This window comes from Stegostoma tigrinum, chromosome 10 (assembly GCF_030684315.1).
Source record: "Stegostoma tigrinum isolate sSteTig4 chromosome 10, sSteTig4.hap1, whole genome shotgun sequence".
In the NCBI taxonomy this organism is placed as follows: domain Eukaryota; kingdom Metazoa; phylum Chordata; class Chondrichthyes; order Orectolobiformes; family Stegostomatidae; genus Stegostoma; species Stegostoma tigrinum.
In genome coordinates, this window is record NC_081363.1 from 71,689,523 (window position 1) to 71,707,392 (window position 17,870).

The following is a 17,870-nucleotide window of genomic DNA, read 5'->3' on the forward strand; positions in this document are numbered from 1 at the left end:
CCCATCATTGTCTGTAGCGAGCCTGACTGAAATTGGGCTGATTTCATAGCAGAATGCTCCCTTATTGCTCCAGCATTAAAATACAGTATAATGCCTGCCTTTCTCCAAAATGTATATACCTCAAATACAATTGCACTTTCAGAAATTGTGTTTAAAACCTCAATTTCATGTATGGATCATGAATTACACAGAAAATGACTCATTGTACCTTTTTTTTTAATAAGAAGGGAATATATTTTCCTAATTCTGCTTTTGTATGGCTGTTTTCCAGAAAGGAATCCTAGACTGCCTCAAACATAGCTGCTCCACAAAGGCTGACTTCAGAATTTAATTTAAAGACAGACGCACATTGTGACCTCCAGATTTTGTCAGAACACTTCGTAGCCAATGAAATACTTCTTGAAATGCGGGTAACTTTTGTAATGTTGGAAATGCAGCAGCCACTATGTGCTCTGCAAACTCCTCATAACAGCAATGGGAAATTGACCAGTTCTTCTGATTTTTGATTTGTGCTGTTGATTGACAAATAGATATTGGCTGTGCTGAGGGATGTTGTTGAGGGCACTCAGGTTGAGAAATGAGGCTTGGTTGGGGAGATCCATGAATTATGTATTCTATTGCGAGTGCTCCTTTCCTACCTGTCCTTGATAGCTTCCACACTGCTCTTAACTTTTAGCGAACCCAAGCCTTGAGCAGCCGCAGACCAACACGAGCTGACAGCTGAGAAAGGAACAAGGCTGCTGGTGCAAATGGTGCCCTTATGAAATACTGCGATACAGCGAAGAAGCACCCTGGGTTCATGTACACCGCCTCATCCTCCGGAAAGATTACAACATACCAGGGATCTCTGAGGTAATTGTGACCATCTTCAGGAAAGGAGATAAGACCAATTATGATGACTACAAAGGGATCTGCTCTGCGGTCTATCAAAAGGAAGGTCATTGCAAAAATCTTCTTCAGCCCCAGTGGCTAAAGACCTCCCCCTGGCGTGCATTCTGGTCATCAGGATAGTAGACATGACCTTCAGAGCAAGACAGCTTTAAGAAAAATGCAGGGAGTGGGTGGGAATCATTTTGACCACACAGTAGTCTTTGACTAACAACCAGGGGGAACACCGAAACACCCCTCAATTTTGTCTGCCCAAAGAAATTCTTCACCATCCTTTGCCTGCTGCATGAAGGCATGCAAGCTGTAATTATCACTATCAGATCCACCACAGACTTGTAACCTTGTAGACTATCATTGGAGCACTGTTACCTTCAATTCCTTGCTGTAGCAATCCACCCTATAGGAAATATGGGGTTTTGGGGATAGGATAGGTGGTTGGTCTGGATGGGATGCACTTTAGAGGATCGGTGTAAAGTTGATGGGCCACATAGAATCCCTTCAGTGCAGAAGCAGGCTATGATTTCCAGTTTTGGGCTATCAGAACCCACTAAACTTAACTGGATACATGTCATACTCAGCCCTGGGGTGCTGCCTAAGAGAAAAGAGATATTTGACAGGACTTCAAGGATACTGTCCCTGCTCCTCTTTGAAGTAGTGCCAAGCAATCATTTCAATCTACCGAAGGAGGCAAATGGTTGAATGTCTCAAAAGAAGCATCTTCACCAGTGCAGAACTCCTTCAACACTGTACTTGAATGGCAATTTAATGTTTTTATAGATGTTTTTGAAATTTATTCTCTTGACCCAAGATCAGGCAAAATGGGCCTAAATGTTTGGAATCGCTGCATTATATGAATAGTTCCACCACCATCAAGTTCTGTCCTTGCAAAAGTGCAACAGGTTATTAAACACAGTTCGTTTTCCTTTGAAAGCCATCTTCAAAGGAGAGGCCAGGGCTGGTTAGTCATCTCTGAGATTTTTCAGTCAAATATATGATCCAGCTGAAGAAATACTTAGAATTTAGTAAGCATGCATGATCCTGCTTATATGTGCTTCAGAGAATAGAGGAATACTCAATTAACAATCAGTCATTTATCATGAACTCAGCCACAAAATATTCATACCATATACCATAGTGAAGGGCAACTTACTGGCTGACAGAATGCTGCAGCAATTGTGATGCGCAGGATCTGCTGTGAGACGTGTACACACATTCTTATTTATAAACCATAATAATTGTCTTCTTAACCCTGCAGGGATTATGTAAGATTTTTCATTATTTTGTACTTTGCCACTTTCAGTTTTTGTTTGCTCCAAGTCTCTTGTGTAGCACTGCAGCAGCTAAATTCGCTGAGCATGATTTAACACAGAAGTCAATTTAAAAAAGCTGTCGCAGAGCCATTCCAGCAAGGCTATTTCCAGGAAAAACAACCTTTAGAATTTAACAAGACCTGCTCACCAATCATTGGCTGTTTGCCACTTCAGTGCACATTTAGACATCAAGAGTTTTGATGTCACACATTTCTAACTGAACATTTTTTAATGCACATTGCTTATTTTCAGTTGCTGCACCACTGTTGTGTCAATGGGTGAAACCTGCTACTCCCAGAAATAACAAGCCTGAAGGCAGGAAGGACACTGAATTGAATTTTGGCAGAAAGACCCACACTCGTTCTTTCTGCCTTGCTGCTAGTTGATCTACTTAAGTGACAAATAAAGGATCACTTTGTAGTCTCATCCCTCAACACTAGGATTAACTGGGCTACAGATGGTCCTGTTGCTATCCAGTGTTTCCAATCCCTATATGCAACTTGTACATCTCGTCACCTTAGTTCGGGAAATGTTGGATGACCCTTAATCAAAAGCAGTCACCGCCTAAGTAGGGAAGTTGACATCAGGCTGGGGATGCCCACTGGGAGCTATCCCTGACCTTGCTTTTGAAGCCCCCAGCCAATAAAACAACAACCCCGGCCCTGCATATAACCTGCCCATTGTCTAATTCAGCTTTCAGCTTGCTCTTCCACCAAAAGTCATAGCCTCCTCCGTAATGCTGTTGCTTTCAAGAGTTGCTTGCTTCTGATCAGTGGGTGACTCGCCAGCTCTTGAGCTGGCAGGCCAGATCCTCTACGTCTCAATAACAGTGTCCCATGTTGCATTTCTGCAGCATTCAAACTGTGCTGTGCTTGAGATGTAGTCTGAAAAAATGGACAAGGTACTTTGCATCTTCGAAAGGAAGTCATCTCATTGTGTTAACAGCGAGTTATCCAGGAAACAGGCATATGTCTGCTGAGAACTTTGCCTTAATCAAACTGGTCCCTAGCTAGAACACCCCAGGTTCCCGTAATAGGATTTTGCTCGCCCAGATATAAAGTACCCGGATCATGAGGTAGCATGACCAGATTGCCTTTAGCTTGTTAGTACTGTTTCTGGCATTCGAAGATACTTGATGTAAAAGTTACCTCAGATGCTACCAATGAACAAAGGCCCAAGCTCTGAATTTCATGTTGACATCCAGTGGGTAACTCGTATCTGTTGGATGTTAGTGACACCCTTCACCTTTGTCACATGGATTCTTGAAGCCCATAAGTCAAAGTAGGCAGTCGAACCAGTGGCTCCATTTCTGTTTTATTTAAGGAATGCTGACAATGAGAGCTACTTCTGTGGGCTTAACTAATGGGCGCCATATTAATCTAACTGAGAAGCATTTCACTGCTTGTTGTGTAAGTGTGCAAAGTGTGGAAATGTTGTTATATTTGGTACATGTATCCTGGCCCAAGGAAATGAAAAGTGTTTGTAGCAAGAAAATGTTTACAAAGCAACTAACAATTACAGCAAGTTGTTATCATACACTGTTAATCCTGTAAAGGGCCGTGGTTGGTGATCAGGGCTACTTACATATGTAGGGATGTCGGGCTCACAACAGTTTACTGTTCAAAGTAAGAACAATGCAGAAAAGAATAGTTTAGATTGCATTTTTATTTTAAGGTTGTTTAAAGTTCAGATTCCTTCTTGCACCAGAGAGTTGAGTAGCATTCAAATGCTTATTAAGTGGTGCATTGCATTCCTTAAGAAGGGAAATATTTGTGTAATCTGTCAGGTACTGTTGTATCAGTCCATTTGTTTCGTCAAAGTGCATGATGTGAAATACACAAAAGCTGGTTTTTGCCCTGTCTGAGAGTGGATACTCAGTTTGTTTATACCATGACCTCTGTTACTGGGTTGTTTGTATCTTGACACTAGTGCCCTGTAGTTTAGCTGTCTGTAACTCTTTAAGTATTTGTACCATGTATTAGTAATCTGGCTAACTTTGTGGTTAAAATTGATTTTGCCCTTGACTTTGCTAAATCAGCCTGTTTGGCATGTTGTAACCACATATATTAACCCTGCCCCATGAAAGCCTTAAAATCTGAAGTGATGAGAGGTGCAGAAAATGGGATCCAAACCTGTGTAAGGTGACGCTGCTGAATAGCAATATCACTGCTTTAACCACTCGGGCACATCCACAGGTACTGATGGTTACCCTTGAAGCTGTATCCAAATTGTAGCTGCAGAGAAAATGAAATTTGACAATGTCTATTCCTTGAGAAATATTTCTTGAATCTATTCCTTACAAACTTAGTTCTTTTGTCACACCAGAAATATTGAAGTCCAGTTCGAATACTTCTTGACTGACCTGTCTATTAAGAAAACCTTACCTTTCCCAGTGAGATTAAGACTTAGAAATCCCATCAGAGACATTGTTTCATAATGTTTGTGTTCTTTGGGTTCCACACCTCCTGTATTTCACACTTATTCAACATGAATGTTGCAGAACAATTATAGCTGACCAATTGAATGCAGGAGTTTTTCTTTAATCTGGTAATTGATTCTTTTAAGAAGTGTGTTTGATCTCCATGCGATTCATTCAGATTGATTGCCATAATAGAAGACAGATAAGTAGTGCTACAGTAGCTTATTAGTTTAATCTCCCAATGGTTATGTGCTGTGATTGTATTTTGTGTTGGTGCAGAGCACTATCTGATATCACCTTAAATGTTACGTAATGCATCGCACCTTAGCATAAAAGTTTTCATTCACCCCAAGTAATGATCGTCATTAGTTCCCATTCCGTTTTGGAAAGAATGATTCCTGTTACACTGGGGGAGAGTTATGATGTGGCAATCTTGTTGAACTTGGCAATACATTCATCCCAAGTGTATATATATTCAGTTTTGTTTAAATACTGACCATCTCTCTTTCTGCCTCTGCCTCTATTTCTCCCCAGTACAGAGTTAACTGTAGCTGGTTAAAAGCAGCTGTGATCCAATTGTTTTCATGTTATCAGGCACTCTACAGTTTTCAAGTTGACTGTTTTGAAACTAGTTGGTTGAACAGATCTAAGCATTACATACCCCGTTGAACTGCTGGGCTACCTCCTTTAGATCATGTTCTGAATAAAATTACAACTAATTAAAGAAAGGGAAAATTTCCCTTCATGATATCAAGATGTCCCAAAGTGCTTTCCAGTTTTAATGAATGACTTATAAAAGGTAATCTCTACTGTAATGTAGGAAAAACAATTAGTGCAGAAGGTGCCATATGCAGCAATGAAATAAAGGCTTTCATGGCATTGCTCAAGGAAGGAGCACTGGTCATGATTCTGTGGAGAGCTCTCCTTTTTTGAATAGAGCCATGTGACTTTTAATATCCATCTCTGAGTGAAGATGAGACCTCATTTTAAGGCTTCTTCTGAACAATGGCATTGTTGACAGTTCAGCATTCTCTTGGTACTGCGGTGGAATGTCGCCTTCGAGTTTACACTCCAGTCCTTGCAGTGGGACATGAACCTGGAACCTTCCGATTCGAGAGAGCTATCACTCAGCCATAGAAACATTATGATATTATGATTATTTTTAAACAGAGAAGCAGTAAAACAGATCTGACCTAGAATTATCAAATAAATAAGCATCTGTAACAATTTATATTGGAGAAATAATCCTACAATATGTAATTTATACTACTACCAGAGGGAAGGGTATGTGTCGTTCAAATATTTTTAAGTAGGTTATGTGCTTTAACTAGGTTAATGGATAGATGCATGAGCTTTTTATTTACTGTTGCATCGATGTATAATTTCAGAATTATTAACTTCTCAAAGAGATCCGTTGTTGTCATTCATTGATCAGGTGCATACCAATTGCTACTTCAATAACTGATACATCTTTAAATGCATAAAAAGGGAACAAAAGCCTGCTTATTCATAGGGCGCTAAAATTTGTTCACATGAGTGTGGTAGTCCATAAAATTGATGGGGACTTTGGGCTGGATTTTGTCTTGGACTTTCTCTCTACATAAGCTGGTAGAAGGAAGGTGGGGTGGCTTACAGCTCAGCTCTTATACGAATTCAACTCCACTGAGTAGTTTCACCCTCCTCTTGTCCCTGACGCTTCCCACAGCCCACAGCTATATTGCAGTCCTGCTGCGTAGAGAGGTAGAGTGCGATAAGCTGAATTGCCTGCCCAGCTTAGAAAACCCATAATGCGCAAGTCCACTCCTAACTTATGCAGTGTCACAGAAGAAGAGGAATTCCCGTTGGAGAAGGGAGAAGCTTTACCTTTGGCTGCCATTCCATCAAAGCCTCATTCCACCCATGACTGTTCCCTCTTTGAGCTTTATCCTCTTCAATACGTTTATCATCAATATTGGAAAGGTCCTCGACATCCTGTCACTCACCATAAAAGATTGAATGGTGGGACTTGGGTTCAATTCCACCCGTGGGTGACTGTCTGTGTGGAGTTTGCACATTCTCCCCGTGTCTGCATGGATTTTTTTCCCCCAGGTACTCCAGTTTCCTCCCACAGTCCAAAGATGTGCAGGCTCGGTGGATTAGTTGTGCTAAATTGTCCACAGTGTCCAGGAACGTGTGGATTAGCCATACAGGGATAGGGTAGGGGGAGGGTGAGTCTGTGTGAGATGGCCTTTGGATGGTTCTTGATGGGCTGAATGGCCTGTTTCCACATTGTAAGGATTTTACGATTGGCAAGATTTTCCATTTTAAGCATTTTACTGCAGCAAACTCATTAAAATAAGCTTTAAATCAAACAGTTAAGAAATACATCTGAACAAAATAAAAATTCTTTTGCAATAAGTAACTGTTTTACTGCTCATTTCACACTGTACTGCATTTCAGGCAGATTTATAAAGTGTATAAAATTACAAGGAAACTTTTTGTGGTGCAGTTGTGGTGTTCCTACCTCTTGGTCAGAGGCTTTGATTTAAGTCTCATCTGCTCTCGAGATGTGTAATAACATGTCTGCACATGTTGCTTAAAAGTATCTGTAGTCTCTAATGTCACAATGATAGGCTCTCACTTCTGGGCCTGAAAGTCCACGCTTGAAGTTCAAGCCCTGCCTGCGCTGGAGACATGACAGAAGATATACGACTGGTTGATTAGAAATAATTACAATATTATACGGATGAGTCCATGTATTCATGTCAAAGGCTGAGCTATATGTCCTTCCCAGCTTTACAACGGACTCTGTTCTCTTTGCCTTGCCAAGTTACAAATTCCGGTTTTCCAAACATCAGTCCATTTGGTCAAAGCCTCTCACATTTGACCTAAACCAAAAATCACTTCTCAGTGATTCCTGCATATCCAAAAGTCCTGACTGTTAAAAACCCGTTCTTTGAACAAAAATAAAACTGATTCTTACTAACATCCTGTTTGCATACAACAGGATCTTCTTTATGCCTCTCTTTCTGTTTGTATCGCATATTAAATAAAATTAGCGGTCTCTATACTGTGTCAAGCCATGCAAACTGTCACTTGTGCTTCCAATTGGTTTCGGTTTGTGTTTCTTTCCCACAGCAGCCAGATCCTATGGATCTGCCTCTGGTCTGAGGTTTAATATAATTGCCTTCAGCCCCATTCAGAGCTTTCTGTTTCACCTGAAATTAAAGGAGACAATTTAAGACATAGCCATCTTGTAGTGTCCCACATACATAACAAACTCAGTGCTGATATCAGTGATAATGGGAACTGCAGATGCTGGAGAATCCAAGATAATAAAATGTGAGGCGGATGAACACAGCAGGCCCAGCAGCATCTCAGGAGCACAAAAGCTGACGTTTCGGGCCTAGACCCTTCATCAGAGAGGGAGATGGGGTGAGGGTTCTGGAATAAATAGGGAGAGTGGGGGAGGTGGACCGAGGATGGAGAGAAAAGAAGATAGGTGGAGAGGAGAGTATAGGTAGGGAGGGGATAGGTCAGTCCAGGGAAGACGGACAGGTCAAGGAGGTGGGATGAGGTTAGTAGGTAGGAGATAGAGGTGCGGCTTGGGGTGGGAGGAAGGGATGGGTGAGAGGAAGAACAGGTTAGGGAGGCAGAGACAGGTTGTACTGGTTTTGATATGCAGTGGGTGGAGGGGAAGAGCTGGGCTGGTTGTGTGGTGCAGTGGGGGGAGGGACGAACTGGGCTGGTTTTGGGATGCAGTGGGGGAAGGGGAGATTTTGAAGCTGTGCGGTGGGGGGAGGGGAGATTTTGAAGCTGTGCGGTGGGGGAAGGGGAGATTTTGAAGCTGATTTTTCCATCCCCACCCCTGTCTGCTTTCCGGAGAGACCACTCTCTCCATGACTCCCTTGTTCACTCCACACTGCCCTCCGACCCCACCACACCCGGCACCTTCCCCTGCAACTGCAGGAAGTGCTACACTTGCCCCCACACCTCCTCCCTCACCCCAATCCCAGGCCCCAAGATGTCTTTCCACATTAAGCAGAGGTTCACCTGCACATCTGCCAATGTGGTATACTGTATCCACTGTACCGGTGTGGCTTCCTGTACATTGGGGAAACCAAGCGGAGGCTTGGGGACCGCTTTGCAGAACACCTCCGCTCGGTTCGCAATAAACAACTGCACCTCCCAGTCGCAAGCCATTTCCACTCCCCCTCCCATTCTTTAGATGACATGTCCATCATGGGCCTCCTGCAGTGCCACAATGATGCCACCCGAAGGTTGCAGGAACAGCAACTCATATTCCGCTTGGGAACCCTGCAGCCCAATGGTATCAATGTGGACTTCACCAGCTTCAAAATCTCCCCTTCCCCCACCGCATCCTAAAACCAGCCCAGTTCGTCCCCTCCCCCCACTGCACCACACAACCAGCCCAGCTCTTCCCCTCCACCCAACGCATCCCTAGTCCAACCTGTCTCTGCCTCCCTAACCTGTTCTTCCTCTCACCCATCCCTTCCTCCCACCCCAAGCCGCACCTCCATCTCCTACCTACTAACCTCATCCCACCTCCTTGACCTGTCCGTCTTCCCTGGACTGACCTATCCCCTCCCTACCTCCCCACCTATACTCTCCTCTCCACCTATCTTCTTTTCTCTCCAACTTCGGTCTGCCTCCCCCTCTCTCCCTATTTATTCCAGAACCCTCACCCCATCCCCTTCTCTGAAGAAGGGTCTAGGCCCGAAACGTCAGCTTTTGTGCTCCTGAGATGCTGCTGGGCCTGCTGTGTTCATCCAGCCTCACATTTTATTATCAGTGCTGATATCAATGGTTTTTGTGAACTATGCACCAGCTTGGCTAATTGGAGTAAGACAGCTGGCTCGTTGATCTCATCGAACACGGATAAAATAGGATTTTCTCCACCCATATTGGGAAGCATTCATTCTATGAGTATATGGCTGTGATCTTACCAGTCAACTCTCTCTGATGAGACAGCAGCCTGCAGTCCTCCAGGACTATGGCAAGGTTCATTTCATTTCATTGTGAGCACGAATGCGGTACATGCAAAATCATTGACATAAATTAGCAACAGCATTCTGTAAATTGAAAGAATGGCTTGCATTGTACTATCAAAGACTCCAATTTTAGCCCATCCTTAAAACCTATTTTGTAATTTGACTCTGTATAACATCCTAATTGTAACATAACCACTCTTTCGATCTACTGCATTCGCTGTTCTCAATGTGCTGTCCTCCACGTTGGGGAAATGAATCATAGACTGGGTGATCGTTTCACAGAACATCTATGTTCTGCCTGCAAGAAAGACCCTGAGCTACCTGTTGCCTGCCACTTTAACACACCACCCTGTTCCCTGGCCAACATCTCTGTCTTAGGCTTGCTGCAGTGTTTCAGTGAAGCTCAATGCAAGCTGGAAGAACAACACCTCATTTTCCACTTGGGGACACTGCACCCTTCTGGACTCAATATCGAGTTCAATAATTTTAGGGCCTGAATTCTCCTATGTCCTAGACCCCTATTCAACACACCAGGCCTTGTTATCACATAGCCTACCATTACACACAACCCATTGTTAGCCACTAACAGTCTCCATTAGCAGCTATTTACCCTCCTCGCCAAATTGTATCAAATCCTTTGTCTGCCCAACTGTTGTCTCTCTTTGGGCTCTATCCCCACCGACTGTTTACTCCTTATCCCCTCCCCCACCCTATCTCCTGCACATAAAGCAACAATTTTCCTAGCTACCATCAGTTCTGAGGAAGGGTCACCGGATGTGAAACGTTAACTCTGATTTTTATTCTTCACAGATGCTGCCAGGCCTGAGATTTTCCAGGATAATAAAATGTGAGGCTGGATGAACACATCAGGCCAAGCAGCATCTCAGGAGCACAAAAGCTGACGTTTCGGGCCTAGACCCTTCATCAGAGAGGGGGATGGGGGGAGGGAACTGGAATAAATAGGGAGAGAGGGGGAGGCGGACCGAAGATGGAGAGTAAAGAAGATAGGTGGAGAGGGTGTAGGTGGGGAGGTAGGGAGGGGATAGGTCAGTCCAGGGAAGACGGACAGGTCAAGGAGGTGGGATGAGGTTAGTAGGTAGCTGGGGGTGCGGCTTGGGGTGGGAGGAAGGGATGGGTGAGAGGAAGAACAGGTTAGGGAGGCAGAGACAGGTTGGACTGGTTTTGGGATGCAGTGGGTGGAGGGGAAGAGCTGGGCTGGTTGTGTTGTGCAGTGGGGGGAGGGGATGAACTGGGCTGGTTTAGGGATGCAGTAGGGGAAGGGGAGATTTTGAAACTGGTGAAGTCCACATTGATACCATATGGCTGCAGGGTTCCCAGGCGGAATATGAGTTGCTGTTCCTGCAACCTTCGGGTGGCATCATTGTGGCAGTGCAGGAGGCCCATGATGGACATGTCATCAAGAGAATGGGAGGGGGAGTGGAAATGGTTTGCGACTGGGAGGTGCAGTTGTTTGTTGCGAACTGAGCGGAGGTGTTCTGCAAAGCGGTCCCCAAGCCTCCGCTTGGTTTCCCCAATGTAGAGGAAGCCGCACCGGGTACAGTGGATGCAGTATACCACATTGGCAGATGTGCAGGTGAACCTCTGCTTAATGTGGAATGTCATCTTGGGGCCTGGGATGGGGGTGAGGGAGGAGGTGTGGGGACAAGTGTAGCATTTCCTGCGGTTGCAGGGGAAGGTGCCGGGTGTGGTGGGGTTGGAGGGCAGTGTGGAGCGAACAAGGGAGTCACGGAGAGAGTGGTCTCTCCGGAAAGCAGACAGGGGAGGGGATGGAAAAATGTCTTGGGTGGTGGGGTCGGATTGTAAATGGCGCAAGTGTCGGAGGATAATGCGTTGTATCTGGAGGTTGGTGGGGTGGTGTGTTTTTCCAGCATCTTTTGTTTTTGTTCCTGATTTACAGCAGCCTCAGTTCTTTTGGTCTTTACTCCTCTTTAGATGCTATCTAGACACTCCATTACCAAAATTAAGTTGCAGTTAGCAATAATTACGGGCTGTTTTACTAATTTGCTCCCATTGAGTTTCCTTCGATCAGTCGAAGATGCAGCAGAATGGGAATTCGAAAGGGATTTGAAATACTTCCAGATCGGGTCAACGTGAGCATGACTTGAATTTGAAACATTTGTTACTGCCGTCCCTGCTGAGTAATGCAAACTGCCCCTGAACACCAGTTGATGGTTATGTGTGTAAAAGTGTACAAGCCAGATACTGAGATGGCAAACAGCGAATTGTTTCATGAATTGTTTTACAGATGAACGTGAAGTTGTGCAGAAGAAAACCTTTACGAAATGGGTGAACTCTCACTTGGCACGTGTAACTTGCCGCATTACAGATCTATACACTGACCTCCGAGATGGCCGTATGCTGATTAAACTGTTGGAAATTCTCTCAGGAGAGCACCTGGTATGTTGCACATTCTGTTAGAATTCATGGTTTTGAGGTTTCACTGTCTTGTGCATTGATGGGTGATTTCAGCGTCAGAATAATTAAGGTCAGAATTTTCAGTGAGCACTTATAACTTTTTCACTGCTTCCCCAATCCTTCTGAGAAAGGAGAGCATCTTGGGTAGCATCTGTTTAAGAAGTTTTCAAATACATTGCATGTAGAAACTTCTTTACTCAGAAAGAGTTGTTAGGATTTGAAATGCACCACCGGGAAGAGTGGTAGAAGCGGATTCCATACGAGATTTCAGAAAAGATTGCAATATATATTTGTAAGTGATGAATTCAGAGGGTTACAGAGATAGGGCTGGAGAATGCGATTAGCTGCATAGCTCTTTTGGGAGCTGGTACAGACATGATGGATTGATTTGCCTCCTTCTGTACTTTAAAATTCTATTCTACTTATTTCATTCCTTAATATAAGGCTGCATTTGTGGCTAACACCGTTTTGTGGTGGGACACATGAACAAAATCAGAGTGTAGCTTTTAAATTTGTGTCCAGAAACTTGCCGTATATTAAAAATAAATGTTAATGAAGCCTCAAGACTAAAGAAATGCAAGTAGATTTGGGAAAGGCTTTTGCAGGAGTCTTCAATGTATTTTGAATTTTGCACAGATCATTTTCACTGTGCTTTAATAGACTCTCTGCACTTTACTATAACTCCTAACTGATTTCCATTTAGAAGATATCCATTTTGTCCTGCTATTTTTAGCTGCACTGAAATCAGACTGACTGTACTTTACAGTCCATCAGCTTCTGTTTAACACTTCTCACTAAATGCACTTCCCCGACACTATGATTTGCAACTTTTAAAAGTGCATCAAGAACCATTATGCTAATGTCTGTCAAAACTCTATTCTAGTTCCTGTTGTTTCTTGGTGCCATTGCTTTGAGGGTGCATCTGTCTGTCTACAGATAGATCTCAGTGGCCATGCTTAATGACAACACCTTACCTCCTATATTGAGAAAACATACTATGACATTATAAAGTCTGCAGTCTAGGTTGTTTATCTACTCGTTGGCTGGAAATGTTATGGAGCTGATCTGTTAAATTCTTTTTTGTGTGCACGATTATAATTTTTATTTCTCTTAACTTTATGGCTACCAATTAGTGCCCTGTAGTGAAAACACTTGGCTTGGATACTTGAGGGAGGCTGGGAGTGCACAGAGGCGCAAGGTGATAAACTTGGCAAGGATAGCCGTGCAGATTTCCTGCTGAGTTTTAATTATATTTCTCTTGCCTTCTCCCAAAGCAGCTGGCCAAATTGACAGCTTGACTGGCTAACATGTGGTAAGCCAACCCTTGGGAGAGATTGGGTGGGGAGGGAGGTGCAAGATTAAAGCATCGGCAATGGGATGGAGAGGGAAGTGGCTGTTTTCAGTGCATTACAGATCACAATTGTTAATGTTGTGTCAGTTGTACAGAGAAGGTTAAGTATAAATAGTTGGAGGGGATTGAATGATCAACTAACTTGGGTACATACACCAAGTCACTGCTGGGATGTTGGTAGATAGGAGGCAGAGAAAGAAAAGCTGAACACTATGAATAAACTTAGTGTCAAGAAAAGGATTTGTGTCTGGTGTCGTACTTCACCATCTGGCTTGAATCTAATTAACAGCAATCAGTGGGGAAAGCCAAAGGCTGCTTTGAGTGTTGGGGAGAAGCACCCCTGTTTCCTCCCAACCTACAAAGTGTGCTGTAAAATGTACATAACTTCCTGAGTTGGTCCCTGCCAGCTCCCTCTCAAGACTAGCGTTCCTCAGCCTTGGAAGCCAAATCAGCAACAATCAAATACAATTCCAGCTCCTCAGCACATTGTTGCAGTCTGATTGAAAAATGTTTGTGACTTTTCTGCACTAAGACCCTTGTACGCCTGAAATCCCCTACCATAAAAATTCTAACAAGCATATGAACAGTGGCTTGGGAAGTGATCGTCAGCTTTTACGTTTTTCGCCCCATGACCATTTTCCCCCCCATTGCACAAATATGAGGGAGGTTAATATTGAGACCATTTTATTCATTCTTGGGCACCTTGTATCAACCTTAAATGTCCCTGTTCAGATACAGTTTGGATTGTTTTTGTGAACTATTCCTCCACTGCCATGGTTAACCTACAACCCCAACTTTCCAAGAGCACCCAGTACGAATTTTTAAGACTTCTCATACAGACTATCATTTGCTAAATGAGTTTGCCAATGTAATGCCAGGCCATGCTGAATTGTTGTCAATTTTGTGCCACTTAATGGACTTTCACCCAAATGAGGATTGAAAGGGCTTGAACATGCAACTTGTAAAGCCCAAGAGGAAAAATCGAAGCCACTTCCACTTCCTTGAGGTGAAAAAAAAACATGTTATATGTGTATTAACCGCTGATAGTTCATTTGCTTCCATTGAGTGGCAAGCATTCAATGAATATTTTATTGTGTGTTTTCCTTTTTAACTAAAACATTATGTTATTATCTTTGTAATTAGCCAAAGCCTACCAAAGGTCGGATGCGGATACACTGTTTGGAAAACGTGGACAAAGCGCTTCAGTTCCTGAAGGAACAGAAAGTGCACCTGGAAAACATGGGGTCACATGATATTGTTGATGGGAGCCATAGGCTTACACTTGGTCTCATCTGGACCATCATCCTTCGGTTCCAGGTTAGTAACAATGTAAAGGAATCACATAGGCGTAAAACCAAGAGGTTACTAAGTGACTGTGTAAATAGTGGAGTAATCATGATGATAGGAAGCTTTGAGAACAGTTTGGGCTTCATGCCAAGTCCAAGTGAATGTAGCTATTAGAATGTGAAGAAACATTTCATTTGAAAAAGACCTTAGACTCAAGCAATCTCTCTTGAATAATGTCCTGCACCTAACCTGGGTAGGATTACAACTGCAGAATAGGTATGTGTGTCTCCACATAAGCGTTCCAAATTCTCCAGGTTTTGCTGGGTGATGCAGACAGTATTCATGATTTATTTCTTGGGTTCTGTTCTTTGAAACTTGGATGAGGAACTTGCTGTAAGTCCAGATAGGGACCATGCCCAGTAACGTTCCCAGCTCAGAGTAATCACCTTAGAATCCAAGGAGTTAGGGACAGAAATGATAGTTTTTAAAAGTGGCACCAACTGGAAGCCTGACTGTGTAGTGCAGGATGTTTGGTAATGTTGTCAGGGTGGATAACACCAGAGTATAGAATTACCACCAATTATAGTAAGTTATCAACACATTTTATCTCATGTGACTCATTATATTAGACACAATCAGTGAATTATAACGTTGTTGTTTGTAAAGGGATCCTGAAAACTGCAGGTGTTGATCCTAGTTATGAGGGCAGTTCTGAGGAGTTACTGATTAATTACTGAACCAATCAAAGTTACTGTGATAATGGGAACTGCAGATGCTGGAGAATTCCAAGATAATAAAATGTGAGGCTGGATGAACACAGCAGGCCAAGCAGCATCTCAGGAGCACAAAAGCTGACGTTTCGGGCCTAGACCCTTCATCAGAGAGGATCCTCCTCTGTGTGCTCCTGAGATGCTGCTTGGCCTGCTGTGTTCATCCAGCCTCACATTTTACAATCAAAGTTACTCCCATCTTTGGCTCCCCCTTTATATATTGTTCCTTCGTCTATGTTTTTCATTCATCCCGCACTCTTGGTTTCCCTCACTTCCTGCCCAGTGTTCCCCCTTTCTCTCATTTATTCCCCGTCTTCAGTACTTAAGTCAGCCAACTTCAGTTGCAGCTTATATTATAGAAATTGCCTTGTTTATTCAGATTTCCTGAACTTGGAATGTGGATTAGTGTAGCCTTTCTTCTTCTGTTGTAAAGAAATGAAAGACGAAATCCTGAAAGCTCTTTACTGGGACTTTGAGGAGATTTACTTCAATTGTCTACTTAGTCTGTTAAAGAGCATCCATCAATCTGTCCTTTCAGATCCAGGATATCACTGTAGAGACACATGACAACCGTGAAACACGTTCAGCAAAGGATGCCCTCCTACTTTGGTGCCAGATGAAAACAGCAGGGTAAATGATTCTGACCGTCCCTTTCTCTTTTGCTGAGCCCTTTTGACCGGTCAGCGTAAGCATCTGTTTGAAAACATATGCTCTGATATTTTTATTTGTCAAAACTATAAAGTGGTTACTTTGAAAATAAAAGCAATTTTTTGAGATGTTCTTTTTTTTTTCCATACTCCCTAGGTATCCCAATGTCAACATAAGAAACTTCACGTCAAGTTGGAAGGATGGAATGGCATTTAATGCCCTTATCCACAAGCACAGGTAAAGTGAGGCAAAAGCCCAAGCCAGCAGGCCGAGGGGATCTGAGTGCAGGGGCGGAGGCGTGGCACTGTCTGCAGAAATTGATTTTAAAAACATTAGCAGAACCTGAGGCAGGCGAGTCGGAGGGAAGTAGAGGAAGTGGAAGAGGTCACAGCAGAGGCAATTACCACAGTAGGCTGTATTTAATGAAAGCGATGCGGGTCTCAGCAGCTTCGTGGAGAGTTGAGAAAGGACCCACGTGGCCCCATTTAGGGAAGGCCTGCTGAATTAACCAGACAAATGGGATCAAGGGACCCAAACATCGAGGCCTTGCTCGCTAGTGGTTACAGTTGGTCGTTGATAGCCCGGAGCTCTATTGAATGGCAGTACCATTCAGTGACCCCCCTCACTCCCCACCAAAAGCTAGTCTCTTGATCAGTCATCGAGTACTTCTGAACAAAGGACCCGTCCTGGAAATTTGCAAGCATCCTGCCTCAAAAGGGTTTGCTTACCATGCTCCTAGCCTGGCAAGGCACTTGCTCGGAGATGGGTGAAGACTGATGGCCTATTTTCTTTTAAGGGCTTCAGCTGGCAGTGGTGTTGGCATGCCGCCCATGTACCTTGCTGGAATACACTGAATTGGGGTGGACTTTGTAAGGGCAGCAGCGTACCCAGCTATCACCCTCCTGACTGATCAAATGGCCACCTGCCACAGCATTCATTACAGGAGAGAGCATTAAATTCTACCCAATCATTCCAACATCCTCAGCTTTGCAAATGGTTCCTGCAGAAAGGAGGTTTAGCTAGCATTAAGCGTTAAGCGCCGAATTCCAAACCACATGCAAGTATTATACGATGTTTGGGATAGTCAAGGACAACTAGTATAGATTCAAAAGGATAAGTTCAAAGAACGAGCATAGAACGGTGCCAAATGGGACAGACCGATCAGATCTAGCAACTCGAGACTGGGCATCTATGGTCTGGGCTGTGATTAAATAGCAGCAGTGGTATTGTATTCCAGCATAATCTGTAACCTCATGGCCTGGCATATCCCCCACTCAACCATTCCCATCAAGCCAGGGTATCAACCCTAATTCAGTGGAGCATGCAGGAGGGCGTGCCAAGAGCAGTACCTGGCATACATAAAAATGATCAACAGATCAGATCTGAACCCTGCAGCCCTGCTACATCCTGCCGTGAATGGCGGTGAGCAATTGAACAACTCACTGGAGGGGTTCGAGACTCCACAAATATCCCCATCCTTAATGATGGAAGAGCCCAATAAAATGAGGGCGAAAAGCAATTCTGTAGCAATCACAGCAATCTTCAGCCAGAAGTGCTGAGTGGATGAAATGTCTTAGCCTCCTGCAGTGATCCCAACATCACAGATACCAGTCTTCAGCCACTTGAGACAGTAAGGACCGTAGATGCTGGAAGCTGGAGTCAATAAATGTGGAGCTGGAAAAGAACAGCTGGTCACTTGGAATCCGAGGAGTAGGAAAGTCAATGTTTCGGCCCGAAATGTTGACTTTCCTACCACCAGTGTTCAGCCTA

At 43.7% G+C, this 17,870-nt stretch overlaps 1 protein-coding gene across 4 annotated transcripts in view; it reads left to right on the plus strand.

Moving 5' to 3' along the window:
* LOC125455723 (spectrin beta chain, non-erythrocytic 1-like) overlaps positions 1 to 17,870 on the plus strand; it is a 247,207-nt gene that overhangs the window by 115,570 nt on the left and 113,767 nt on the right. For all 4 annotated transcript variants that reach the window (XM_059649255.1, XM_048538084.2, XM_059649257.1 and 1 more), the window contains 4 exons: positions 11,875 to 12,026; positions 14,539 to 14,712; positions 15,991 to 16,082; positions 16,257 to 16,337. In XM_059649255.1, the coding sequence (XP_059505238.1) occupies positions 11,875 to 12,026; positions 14,539 to 14,712; positions 15,991 to 16,082; positions 16,257 to 16,337 (499 nt within the window). The remainder of the gene's footprint in view (positions 1 to 11,874; positions 12,027 to 14,538; positions 14,713 to 15,990; positions 16,083 to 16,256; positions 16,338 to 17,870) is intronic.